The sequence below is a fragment of the Montipora foliosa genome, chromosome 1, assembly GCF_036669935.1.
Source record: "Montipora foliosa isolate CH-2021 chromosome 1, ASM3666993v2, whole genome shotgun sequence".
Classification (NCBI taxonomy): Eukaryota; Metazoa; Cnidaria; class Anthozoa; order Scleractinia; family Acroporidae; genus Montipora; species Montipora foliosa.
Genome location: NC_090869.1, coordinates 67350069 through 67363504, shown reverse-complemented (window position 1 = coordinate 67363504; position 13436 = coordinate 67350069). Strand labels below are relative to the sequence as shown.

The 13436-nt window shown below is 38.4% G+C and overlaps 1 protein-coding gene across 2 annotated transcripts in view; it reads left to right on the top strand.

The window, feature by feature from the left end:
* The first annotated feature begins 301 nt into the window (after window positions 1-301).
* LOC138006005 (TPR repeat-containing protein DDB_G0287407-like) overlaps window positions 302-13436 on the top strand; it is a 35720-nt gene continuing 22585 nt past the window's right edge. The window contains exons 1-9 of one of the 2 annotated variants that reach the window (XM_068852166.1): window positions 302-388; window positions 620-977; window positions 2043-2111; window positions 3857-3963; window positions 4502-4635; window positions 5614-5747; window positions 7688-7816; window positions 10005-10097; window positions 10936-10992. In XM_068852166.1, the coding sequence (XP_068708267.1) occupies window positions 624-977; window positions 2043-2111; window positions 3857-3963; window positions 4502-4635; window positions 5614-5747; window positions 7688-7816; window positions 10005-10097; window positions 10936-10992 (1077 nt within the window). In that variant the 5' untranslated portion in view covers window positions 302-388; window positions 620-623. Of the gene's footprint in view, window positions 389-476; window positions 978-2042; window positions 2112-3856; window positions 3964-4501; window positions 4636-5613; window positions 5748-7687; window positions 7817-10004; window positions 10098-10935; window positions 10993-13436 lie in introns of those variants that run through there. The other variant, XM_068852171.1, reaches the window with a different exon arrangement.

Sequence of the window (13436 nt, the reverse complement as noted above, 5' to 3'; positions counted from 1 at the left end):
AATTCGTTCCATATAACATAACTTTGGGCGTTGAACAAAAATAGCTCGTGTTGAAGTTGAATGAATGTAGTCGTTGAATGAAAATATCCTGTTTTGAAGTTGAATGAATATAGATTGTTGCATAGAAATATACATTGTTGAATTTTGCAACAACGAGTACGTTCACCTTTTTCGAATAACAAGAGAAATATATCGTTTTGGATGGAATTTACCAATTTTAATATTATCGCAAGAAACCAAAAAGCTGTATCTTCAGAGAAAATTATCATTCGGACACCATACTGTTGTCAGCGAATTTGACAAAGAGCATTTGCCAAATGATGTAGACTGGGCCGGGGGAAAGAGTCGAAAATATGGCGGCCAAGATATAGCCAGCATGACTCCTCAGGTAAGCTCAATTTGCTTCGTATTCATGCACAAAAACGTGAACATACGATTTGTTGCTATAAGCAACGTGCAATAGAATGGCACAAACAAAAGTTTTCAAGCGCATCAATGGTTGGCTTGCCATAACATTGTATGATAAATAGGTGTTGGCAAAATGCAATAGTCGGTTTAGATGTCTCTGAAAAAGAAACCTTAGCTGAAAGACATCTTCGAGCTCCGTTTTCATTTGTAGTTCTATGGGTTGCGGAACATCAAGAGCTCCTGTTGTTGCAAGACCGAAGCCCGAAGGGAAAGAATCGGAGAGAATTAGAGAGGATTCTGCAGAACAACAAAGTGGAACCAAAGAATCCAAAGAAGAGAACGAATATATCGACACCGAAGAGTTTATTTCACTTTCATACGAAGAGGTAGCGGCCTTACGCCCCACCAATCCTGAAAACATGTGGGCAATTGTGAAGAAAAGCTCTGATAAGAACAGAGAGTGGAAACTAGACTCTGTGAAAAACCGACGAGGATGGAAAACCATCAGGTTGTTTGTGTCTTCAACTTTCCGTGATTTTCACGCAGAGCGAGAGGCACTCGTGAAAGAAGTAAGCTTGAACTTTTAGTGATATTTTAGAAACTTACTTTATTCTACCATCACAGTCGATGGCCCATACCGTATATTATCTTTAATATCTGGCTCCACAGCTGTAGCCATTTGAGAAGAAATGTTCCTCGTGTTCACTTATAGTGTTTATCTTGGAGGACGAATGTTGCGTCTTCCAAAGGTAAAGTCGGCCATGTGTATCCTGCAGAAATACAGTTTTCGTTTTAATGTCAAAGAAAGAGAATGGCCTGTAAGCTTCATGAATAAACTGATGCGATTGTGATTGACTGCATTTGTTGTATAAATCTTGAAGTATTCCCCGGATCTTTTCAACTCAGCAACCTGACAACTCGTTAATTATTTATCGTCCATAAAGATAACATGTACGTGTGTACATGGCTTGCAACCAGTCTCTAGAGACACATATTACAATGATGTAATGTAAAATGGCTGGTGTATGAACGAAAGGAGCTAATGAGAGATGTTTTGTTTTTGTCCAACAACCGTGGTAGCGATGACATACGTGAAACCACCAGAATGCTGCCCCTCTGACACGCAAACCGGCCTGAACCGGCCAGACTTGGTATTTTATTGTCTAACACCAGGGTATTTTACTCTAATGCCGAATGGTTGTACTCGTCAATGGGGAACCCCCGGAAGTCAATGGGTTAATGTATATTGCTATGTTTCCACTGTCTAATAAACAAATGACAATTTAAGATCAAGGAAAAATTGCTATGGATCAAAAATTGATAAAATTGCAAACTGATCTGTATTCTTCTGATGATGTTTTTAATGGTGTGAACTACAAAGAACCCAGCAATTGACAGGCATTTTGCCAAATGTGTCGCATCAGAAATCTGGGTTGAATTCTTCAAAATCTAAAAATAATACTGTGTCAATCATTCATGTAGTATAATATGGCAATGTATTGTGTACATGAGCCAAGAGATTAGCACTCATCAGGCTCGTCTTATCTCAGTTAAAAGTCTTAAAGTAACTTCCATTTTTCTGGCCCAGATGGTTTTGTGTGCTTAAATTTGTGGTTTGACTTCTTGCTTTCTAGGTTTTCCCTGATTTACGACTTTGGTGTGAACAGAGGAAACTTCATCTGGTGGAGTGTGACTTGAGATGGGTGAGTAAAAAATTGTTTATTTCTTTGCATCCTAGATAAGGGTTCATCTATCTCCTCCACCACTTCACTATAATGGTTCTTGACTACAATTAAGCAGCTTGATGAAGAACTACAAAGGATGGTTTAAGAGAACTAGTACCAGTCCTTAATGAGTGAAATCAGGAGCCCATGACTAGGAGCCTCCCAATGCATTATATCCTTGAGTCAACCTTTGTGCATATCTCTCTATTTTTAGAACTAATCCTTCAGCAGGAAACTCACATTTTTTTACAACAATGTGCACAATTTGCACACATTATTTTTGCAATTTTTGTCTTTGTTCCACAATAACTTTATTCTTATTGGCCATTCTAAACAGTGTGTGCAGAGCCAAAGAACTCGTGGCATTCTAAAAATAGAAAGATATGAGCAAAGGTTGACTCATAGGGCTTGTATGGGAGAGACAAGCTCCTACTCATGGGCTCCTGGTGAAATGCAGGGATCCCACAATGAACAATAACAATTCTTATAACAATAATAATTCTCTACATCCTGTTTGGAGGGAACAAGGGTAGGTCAGAACCTGGTGCTTCTTGCTGCTAGTTTTCCATCCTCCCCTACCTTTACTGTCAACTCCAGTATGTACACCAGTATAATAATGCTTTCCTTCCGTGAATGAAATTGGGATTACTGGCTTTTGTGAATTCATCTATTTACCTGCAAGTTTCTTTTCTTGAAATCCCAACTGTGTGTGTGAATGCAACATCTGAAAGAAGAACATCACAACAGCATAGCAGTAGCTCCCATGTTCGGCTGTCGGTAACCTGTCGGCCAACTGTCGGCCCACATGATACAGACTGACCAGCCGCCAACAGTGTTAATGAAGCCAAAATTAACCTAAAGCACTAAAAGTTAAAAACAGTATGCAGCAATTTACCTATTTCCTAAATTGCATTTTTACACTAAAATACATGTAGGCTTGTTTGCTGGGTAGCAAAAAGGAAGTTTTTCAATCGCCCTATAATGCATTGCGAAACGATAGTTTACAATACCACATGTATCTAAATTATTAACAGGGTTTCGCAGGCAGGACATCAAAATTTTATTTAGGGGATTAAGAAGTAGGAAAAGTTTTCAATATGGCAGACAAATGAAATCGAACCAGCCAATGATTCAAGATTGTTATTTTCTGATCTCTGATATGACACAATTGTCAAAGCCTTTGAATTAAAAAAAAAATGGCTATAGTCTATTCCTTTCATGGGAACACATGATCCCAACAAAGTGACCTGCTCCTAACTGTGTGGCCTCATAGCTCAGTTGGTAGAGCATTGTATCGGCATTGAAGAGGTTATCCCGTTGGAACTACCTGAATTTTTCAGGTGTCTATAATAACTTCTTACTAACCAAGCGCGAGGGCCGTACTGGGGAATATTGGCCCGAGGTGGTGGCAGCCAATATTCCCCAGTACGGTCCTGAGCAAGTGAGGTTAGTAAGTTGTTTATTATATGGCTTTTTAATTACCGTACCTTTTGCTTTGTTTTTGCAAGCCCATAATCGGCCCGTGGGCATTACGGGAGAATAATGCCTTACAGTTAAGTCACAATTAGCCAATCGGAGCGCACGTTATATCGGCTACAAACACAAGCCATATAATAATAGACAATAATCATTTATTGCTTAAATTATCCAGACAAGTGTGAGGACCATTTCCCCCTTTCATCTTTCATCAAAGCCTTTGCTAGAAATCTTCAATTTCCTATTAGGGAGTACCTAAAGACTCTACGACTGAAGAGACGATTAAGATCTGTCTTGGTGAATTGGATCGATGCTATGAAGATAATATTGTACCATATTTCCTTAATCTTAACTGGTGAGTTCTTGTACATCTGGTAGCTTAATTTTGAGCAGTGTTAAAACAGTGAGCTTCTTCAGGTCATACGAGAAAATTAAGGGTAACAATGCCAACAGGTTGACAAAATAGTGAGTTTAATGAAGGGCCATAAATTCATTGGAGAATAACAAAGAGGTGAAGCTTGAAAAATTAAATGGCCTGAAAAAAAAGAGATTAGAAAGCTAGATCACTAGATCTTTGTATTTTGCCTGGAAACAAACTTTTGAATCTAGCGGGCTGAATTGTAGAATACGTCCTGCTGAATTGGCTAATCAGGGTTTGCATACTATCACTATGTACGGGATTGGATAAAGTCACTTAAGCCAGTTATGTGTATGTATACATGTACCAGTAAGTTCTTTAATCACCTGTCATGCTACAATCTGTATAGAAAACATGTTACCAAAGTCACTTTAGTGCACTTTTACAAGTCATTGGCCTAAATTGAAATCATGGCCTCAAAACTTGTTATCTTCTCTCTGTATTTATGGAAGATACTCAATTTATGCATTTTTAGTGCCCGTGCGGGGTGGATTCCAACATTTGGTGACTTGACTTATAATTTAGCTGTGCAGTATGGATGGGTGTACGGATTATCTCTTACAGAGATGGAAATTGTGCATGGTGCATTTCGCAAATGTAATCCAAATGGTAAGAAGACAACCTGGCTCTATTTTGAACATTTAACAATTAGACCTTGCAGGCTACGGGTCAATAGCCCTGAGGCAAAGCCGAATTTAAACGATCTGCTGTTGGAATGCAGGCACGCTTTAGCTGTAAGAGAAAAAAAGTTTCTTGGATGCTTTCTTAAACAAGATCTTTGATATGGTCATTCCACGTTAACATATCATTTATTGTCAAGCGGAGTAACTTTGTGCTCTGTATGGCTTTGCTAGGAGTTCCATCTATACACACCCCAGGGAGCTGTGGGTTTCACAAATAAACATGATAGTTAGCTCTTTGGTCTTATCACCGTTTAGCTGGAACATATTTTCCTTGGACCAATCATAAATTCCTGTGACTTGCTCTGCTGGCCTTTAGGCATGGTCTTGGATACTGTTGTATCATTAACATATTTCCACATGTTGAAGATACTTGGAACAGACAAATGATTAATCATTAAGAGAAAGAGCTACAGTCCCAGCTTTGTCCCCTGTGGCACACTGGACGGCACCTTGCCCCACTCCGAAAGGCATGCAGTCCTTTCCCAGTTTGTCAATAACCCAGTTGATTATACTGTTGGGAATATTGACCTGCTTCAGTTTGTTGACTAACCCCTTGTGGGCTATGAGGTTGAAGGCCTTTCGATAGTCAAAGAGACTCGCACAGAAGCACCATTATCTTCTGTCACTTCGAGCCAGTTGTAAATCATACTGATTAGTGCCAACACCGTTGAAGGACCTGATATGGTACTGAATTGGTTAGCAATTTTCGAGAGGGTAGATGTGAGAGAGATTAGACGCAGTTCCCTCTTTGTGTGTGTAACTTGCTTCACCTTTGGGAAGGGTGTGACATCAGCCATTTTCCACATTGAGGGTAGTTTTTGCTCATTGTATGAGGCATTCAGGATGTTATGAACATTTATCAGATATTTATCTTCTAACCTCTTTCATCCTGGTTTTATTTTAGCACTGTTCCTTATCAGAGATGACGAATTCACAGAGAATCTTCCCAATGAGATTAAAGAGGCCTTTGTAGATGATAATGATTTGTGCTTCGAAAAGATGAAAAAGCTCAAAGAAATGCTCCTAGAGCATTTTCCAGTATGTTTTAGCAATAATGATAATAAATTATTTTTATCACAAAAGGGGTGAGGAGAGGGGAGAGAGATTTAGGAAAAAGCAGCACTGTAATGCTATTAGCCAGCCCCTGCCTAATAGCATTAAAAATTAAAAATAATTTAACGATGAAATGATATATGAAATGGATCATATATGAAGTGCGGATATGAAATCAAGTGAAGCTATGATCCTCACAGTTATGAACGCAATTTTTGCAATTGCGTAAAGAAGCCTGAAAAATTCAGGACTTCAATGTCATTTGAACCTGTGACCTTGTGATACCGAGGATCATAGCTTCACTTGATTTCCGTTGAAGCCCTGAATTTTTCAGGCTGCTTTACACAATTGCAAAATTGCGTTCATAACTGCGAGGATCATAGCCTCACTTAATTTCATATCCGCAGTTCATATATGATCCATTTCATAATTATATCATTTCATCGTTAAATTATTTTTAATTTTTAATGCTATTAAGCAGGGGCTGGCTAATAGCATTACAGTGCTGTTTTTTCCTAAATCTCTCTCCCCTCTCCTCACCCTTTCGTGATCCATACCAAAACCTAGCCTCTCTCCCCACCCCCCCCCCCCCCCTCACTTTCAAACATACTCCATGGCCCCTTCTGAGCGTTTTTTACTCAAGTTACCCTCAGGCATTTTGGTTTACTGATTGGGGAAACAGGGTAATTGTGAAGAAGAGCTCCCCAGAAAACCTGTCGGTCGACTGTCGGCCAACAGACTATCAACAGGTTACCAACAGGTTACCAACAGGCTACCGACAGCAAACCGACAACCTACCAACATGACCCAGAAACGATAATATTCCCGATACTTACTGATGGATGGTAAAAGAAAGCTTATGAAATACGTAGCGGATACGTCATTCACGAATTTGATAACCAACAGGACAATCAATATATTAAGGTTTTAAGGTGATTTAATCCAAACCTCAGAAATCCAAGAACAATCGTGTCACTGATTCTGCTGAACTTTACAAACAAATCACCCAATAATGCCTAGCGCTCCTTATAGTATGTCATGTATGTACCAGTGATGTTTAGACCTTTAAGGTTTGGATGACTTCATGTTTCTATTCTGAATTTCAAGCAAAAATAAATTGATTTATGTACTCCCGAATCTCGTCTTCATTAATTAGTAGTATTTTGACTTGGATGCGCACCGCAATGATTGATTTAGGCACGCGCGTGCCGCTAAATACATTAATCAAACAATGTTGCATGGTCAATGACTTTGTTTTATTTGGTGGTTTTGGAAAACTTAGTTTGGTGAGCAGAAAAATACGTTCAAAAAAACTTACGACTTAATCACCGGAATAATTCGAGAGGGATTGGGACTTAGTTTTACATTTCCAATATGGCGGACAGAAGTATAAGCTGCAGTTGCGCAAGTGTTCTGGTTATTTTCGGCTTCCATGACACTAGTCTTGAGCGGTGATTAATGCAACTAAAGAGAAAAGACTATTCTTATCAGTGTATCAGCGACAAAAAGAGAAAAAACAGCGAGGTTATTGTTAGCATTGTACCGACATGTTACCGACAGATCACCAACTGTCGGTCGACTGTCGGCCAACTGTCGATCGACTGGTAGTCTGTGTTTGTGGCAAAATCTGTCGCCCGACTGTTGGCCCACAGTCAGCCAACAGACGGACGACAGTCAGCCGACAGACGGCCAACAGTCAATCGTCGACCGACAGACGGCCGACAGGTTTTTTGGGGAGCTCTTCTTCACAATTACCGGAAACAGTAGCAACAATTATTTTTGTTAAAAGTAGGTCACAGGTCCCAAAGGAACTTTCTCCGCTCCAACCTGTCCGTCATTTCTATTTCAAGCTTAAGTGGATTTGTGTGGCTTTTTTTGCCTGCAACTAAAAGGTAATAATTTGCTGTTTAACTGTAACCTTTCAGGCAGACAACATTGTTCATTACAAAGTTGAATGTGATGCCACCAGTGTCACAAAAAGTGCTAATTTGTGTGATGAACGAGAAGTGAAGCTCAAAGGAATTAGTGGCTCTGACTCTATATTTTACAAAACAGTAAGTTTTTTTTCCAATTGTGACCTCAGAATTATTTTGAGCTGTATTACACTGTATATTTAGCTAACTGAATGCTGTAGAAGAAATTGAACATTGCAAAAATTTCATTTGGAAATGTTTTTTCTAAGCTTTTGCTAAGATTATAAGAGTGGTTGTCCAATTGAGATAGATTGGAGGGAGTGTCAATATTTTAATCGTGCCAAAGGCAAACGCACCGCATTCTGAAAAAAGGCCGTCCTATTCATGCCTACAGTATTGTGAAAAAGTAATGAGAACGTAATTCGACGAAATTCGCGAATTTCGGGGCTTTTCGATGAAAAATGGCGAATTTTTGTCCAACGCGAAAGTTCGCAGAAAATTCGCCGAATTTTCGCAATGCCTATTGTTGTAGTTGACGCGAATTTTCGAGCAAAAATTTGCTTTAACCGATAATTCGTTCCGAAATTTTGAGCGAAAATTCGCATTCACTGATAATTTGTTCCAACATTCCGAGAGAAAATTCGCTCTTCCCGAATTTTCCTTCGAATTTTCAAAGTTTCTGATCGAATGGAAATGGAACCATTGATGATTTTTCACTGCGGTGACTTGCTGGCGCCTGCCAAAAAGTTGAAAGTTATCCTGAAAATTGGTAAGTAAGCTTTTCATACGTATAAGACATCATGTCAATAAACACTTCTGGTGTAATACAAATGTAGACCCTGGAACCATTTTTGCCGCTGTGACGCTACAAGATAACACTCGCCAGCTCTTTTATATTAAATTTTTACAGGGTTTGCATTGTTGACAACAGTTTGTCCTCACAACCAAAGGATTGAAATTGCACATGTTTTGTCGAGTCTTCTCTGCCGAGAAAGATGACTAACAACACATTACAAAGGGCGAATTTTGTAGAGAATTGAAACGGACACAACTACTGAACTATTTCCAAAATACATGTACTGATCATCAAAGTGATGTCAACGTGACTGCAGTTGTTTACAAAACTGAATAGCCGATCGATATGTGATCGATCTTTGCAAACCACACTACGAAATTTCGCGTACAACAAGCAAAATTATGCTTTTGGCTTTTCGCGCTGGGCTCGAAAATGCGGTGAATTTTCTCTCTTTGTTTTAGCGAAATTACGCTGGAAACATCGCGAAACGACGCTCGAATTTTCGAGCAAAATTTCGTCGAAAGTTCGCTGGGACAAAGAACGAAATTCGCGCATTTCGCTCTCATTACTTTTTCACAATACTGTATGTATTCCTCCTGGGCTAAAAGCTTGCCATGGTTGTAAGGTTGCTTACTCTTGAACCACGTAGCTACATGTATGCCTCCTCCAAACCCTGAATACAAGGGATCAGTAGAAGAAAACCACCAACACCCAACAAGTCTCATTGGCACTTATGGGAATGAAAGGATTTAGGTGGTTCAAACCAGTTTCAACACTTTCAAGAGACCTCGTTATTAGAAGGATTGTCACTACAACACTGTATCATATAACACCAGTGTTTTGGTACCATGTGAAACATCTTGATTTTGTGACATAATAAGTTACCATGGCAACATGAAAAACACCCATTATTTTGGCTTTAGTTGCTCATATTTAAAAAACTAACTTGGTGACCCAAATTTTTTATTGCACAAAAGTGATCAGCAGGCCAAAATGAAACTCTCTGCAAAGTTTTAAAAAATTCTGGTGGCTCTGAATGTGCTCCATAGAATTTTTTAAACTTTGCGGAAGGTTACATTCTGGCATGCTGATTATATTTCAGAAATAAAAAATGGGGGTCACCACGTTTGTTTTTGAAATATGAGCAGTTGAAGCCAAAGTATGTGGTGTTTTTGCAGGGTTTTCCTGTTGCCATGGTAACCTTTTACATCACTAAAATGACCAAATCATTTTAAGCAATAAATGGTGTTTGATATGGTACCATAACATTGCTGTTAAGTAATTGTGTTGTAGTGTCAATCCTTCTAATAAGAACGTTTCTTTCAGATGTTTAAGCTGGTTTGAGCCACCTTAAGTAACATTCAGCATTATTATCATGATTATTATGATTATTATTATTATTATTATTATTATAATTATTATTATTATTATTATTATTATTATTATTATTATTATTTACCTGGTCTTTACATGTCCAATTTAGTACTGACCTGTGCATCTGTATATTTGATAATACAACTTTTGTCTTGGCAGGTGTTTGAATTTTTTCGCAATCGTATTGAGCACCAGTATCCACTAGACCCAACTCCAGAGGACCCTCTAGAAGCACAGAGAACAGCACATGAGGTTGAGTACAGTTTTCAATACAAGGCTGACAAATATCTACCTGTACATAGTAGGCAATATTGACAAATGATTGCTACATAAATTAAAATTATCGCGTTGGTGATGGGCCCTTGGGTCAGATTCATGTAGGAAATTAAAGTCTTGTGGTTTGGCACTTTAATCAGAGAAATATTCCTCTGGGGTCTTTGCCCACCCTCAGTTGATGCCTCTTTTTCTATTAAACCACCATAATTATTGATGAAATTTTATCTCAATGATTTGTTTTTTCGGTTCTTCTCTGCACTAAATGATTGACACCATTAGGCCAATTTAAAAGTTTTTTATCATCAAGATTCATGAAACCAATGCTTGTGGTTATCTCACTGACCATTGCAACAAGTACACCAAGACCATGAACAAATTGGAGTTCAAATCAATAATAATAGTAATAATAATAATAATAATAAATAAATATTATTATTATTATCATTATTATTGTTATTATTGTTATTATTATTGTTAGGGTTATTATTATTTATATTAATTTATTGCAAGTTGCCTTAAGTGCCGGAAAATCCATGTGTACAAATACAATAATATTTTTTGTTTTGGTTTTGGTTCTAATTTATTTTGAAGTAGTGAAATGACTTTTTTTTAAAATTTCAATCCATTCTATGAGCATATGTTTGCAATCATGCATTTATTTTGGCTCAATTTAAAGCTACTATATTTTATGGTGCGGCTTAATTTATCAGCTGGTAGAGACCTTCATGTACTAGTACCTAATATATTACAACAACCTACCATTCCCAAGATGGCAACCCTCATCAGTGTTAAGTGTTTTGCCATTTTGCTTTAGTCATTCTTGGACACTCGTGGACAAGTGGTTCTTGGCAGAGATAAGATACTTGCAGAGGTAAGCAGTTAATAACAACAATAGCAGACAGGGGTTGTATTACTAGCATCCTGCATTGACAAATTAAAGTATTTTAGTGGTTGCGTGCATTTGCAACAAATATGCATCATTTTCTCATTTCTTTGTTTTTAACCTACATGTACATGCTTTCCAATAAAAATCAACTACATGAAGAGGAGCTATGCAACTGCCAACTTTGCATCTCTTGACTGGTTACTGGGTTGCCAAACCCGGTCGTTTCATTTCTCCGTATTTTTCTTTTCCATGTCGGGAAAAGTCTTCCCTATCCCTCCCCTGCTAAGTAGTGTCTTTGTGCGTAGAGTCTTCTGGGTGTACGTTTGGTCGGCTTTAACCCATTGACACCTAAACCGGCCAAAACCGGCCGCGCGCGATGACCCCTGAAATACCTAAACCAGCCAAAACCGGCCGTACAAAATGGCGTCTTGATCGGAGTTGATCTTAGGCCTCTACCCAGTCTCCCTTAGGAAATCTAAATTTTTTGTTGTTATGGAGATTTAGAAGGATAATTGGCCAATCATTTGCCGTGTTGTGAGCATATTTTGACAGCTGATAAGAGACCCCACAAGGGCTGGCTTTTTGCCCTTTCGATCGCGCGATCGAATTACGCGAAAACAACAGCCGATGCGCCAGATAGCGCACCGAACGATGGGGATATTCATGCTTTTTTTTTTCGGATTCGGAGGATCTAGGGATCTAAGGGATCTTTTATGGTTTTCCTGTAAGAGGAGGGGATATTAGAAACAAAAATTTTGATTTAGATGGCTTTAAAAGTGACGAAGAAGACGGTGAAAACCTAGAGACCGATGATAAACAAGAAGCTCGCTGGAATGATCAGCTCGATAGTATTCAAGTTCCAGATTTCGTGGCAGCCACTGCTCGGTATTTCGTTTTAGATAATCAGAATAAATTAAATATTTTTCCTAGTTTTCATAGGAGATGATCTATGGGAATTAATGGTAAACGAAACGAGTAGGTATGCCTGTCAAAAACTGTTAAAACCCCCGGGCGCATTACCTTTTTTCATGGAGTAAGCCGCGCAGAATTAAAGGCCTTCGTAGCAATTAACGTCATAATGGGCATTGATTTGCTCCGAAATTTAGCTTTATATTGATCAACCGATGGATTTTTTGCAAATAACAAGTTTTTTTTGTCCTAACATAAATTGGTAATCGAAGGAATTTTCACCTTCGGCATACCTCGGAAGATCAGTGTCTTCAACAAATAAATCAATCTGATCGTGCGTTTATATTCCGTAAATGCGAGAATACCTCCCGTGATTTTCTCTGTTGGTTTTCTTGTGTTTTGTAAGTTATCTTTCAGTGAAAGTTTTCGAAAGAGCACTTTTGTACACAATTTGACCTTGTTTGTTCTCTCATGAAACATGATAGTGATCAATTAACTAAATTAATCTTGCGGTTTTGTGCACGTGTATTTCGACAAACAGAAAGCTCCTCGTGAAATTTTGTTTCGGCAGCGGCGTTTGGGCATAATTTTTGCACTTATACCTGCAAGAAAACAAAGCGATTGGAATAAATTTCAAGACATTTTTATCCATTGAGTGGTTAGATTTAACTGTAAATTGCACAAGGCATATTTTGAGTTATAATATATATTTTTCAAGCGCTTTGTTTAGTTAGCGATCAAAAACTTTCTTGAATGCTTAACGCGCGCTGCTTCGAAAATTCTACCTTTACATTTTCAGTTGAGCCTTAGGACGTGTTTTCAATCACTTTTTCACTTTTTAGCATTATTTTTACATCATCTGGAAGTTCAGTGTTTCTTCTTCAAGGTGAACTTAATTCTAGAACTCAGTATCTTGTGTACATTTACTGCGCATATGGTTTATTTTTAACGCTCGCTTTCCACTGCAAAACCTCGCAAATTTTCCAAGTTTCTTACACATAACACACACGGCACGCGAATTTTTCCAATGGGTTAAGGGGTAGTTTTCTCAAGATTACCTAAATGTAATCCGTTTCAATCTTGTACATTTATGTCCATCCATGCTTCTCTTTTCTTTTGCAGTATTTCTTTTATGTTGTTCAACAATTTTAAGTTGTTATTGCAATGTTTCATTGGGTGTTTTGGGAAAAAAAGGACAGCAAAGCAACTTATTAAGTGTCTAGGAGTAGCGCTGGAGCACTAATTGGAGGAACTGAAACTAAAATTAACAATTAACGCAAATCAAGGCAAATGTTCAGGAGATGGGAAAACCAGAGTACCCGGAGAAAAACCTCTTGTGGCAGAGTAGAGAAACAAAAAACTCAACCCACATACGACGCAGAGTCTGGGAATCGAACTCTAGCCACATTGGTGAGAGACGAGTACTCATCACTGTGCCATCCCTGCACCCCAAATCAAGGAATTATATTATTTTGAGCAACATAGCCCCTTTAAAGAAGAAAGGAGTGAGTTTCTCTCAA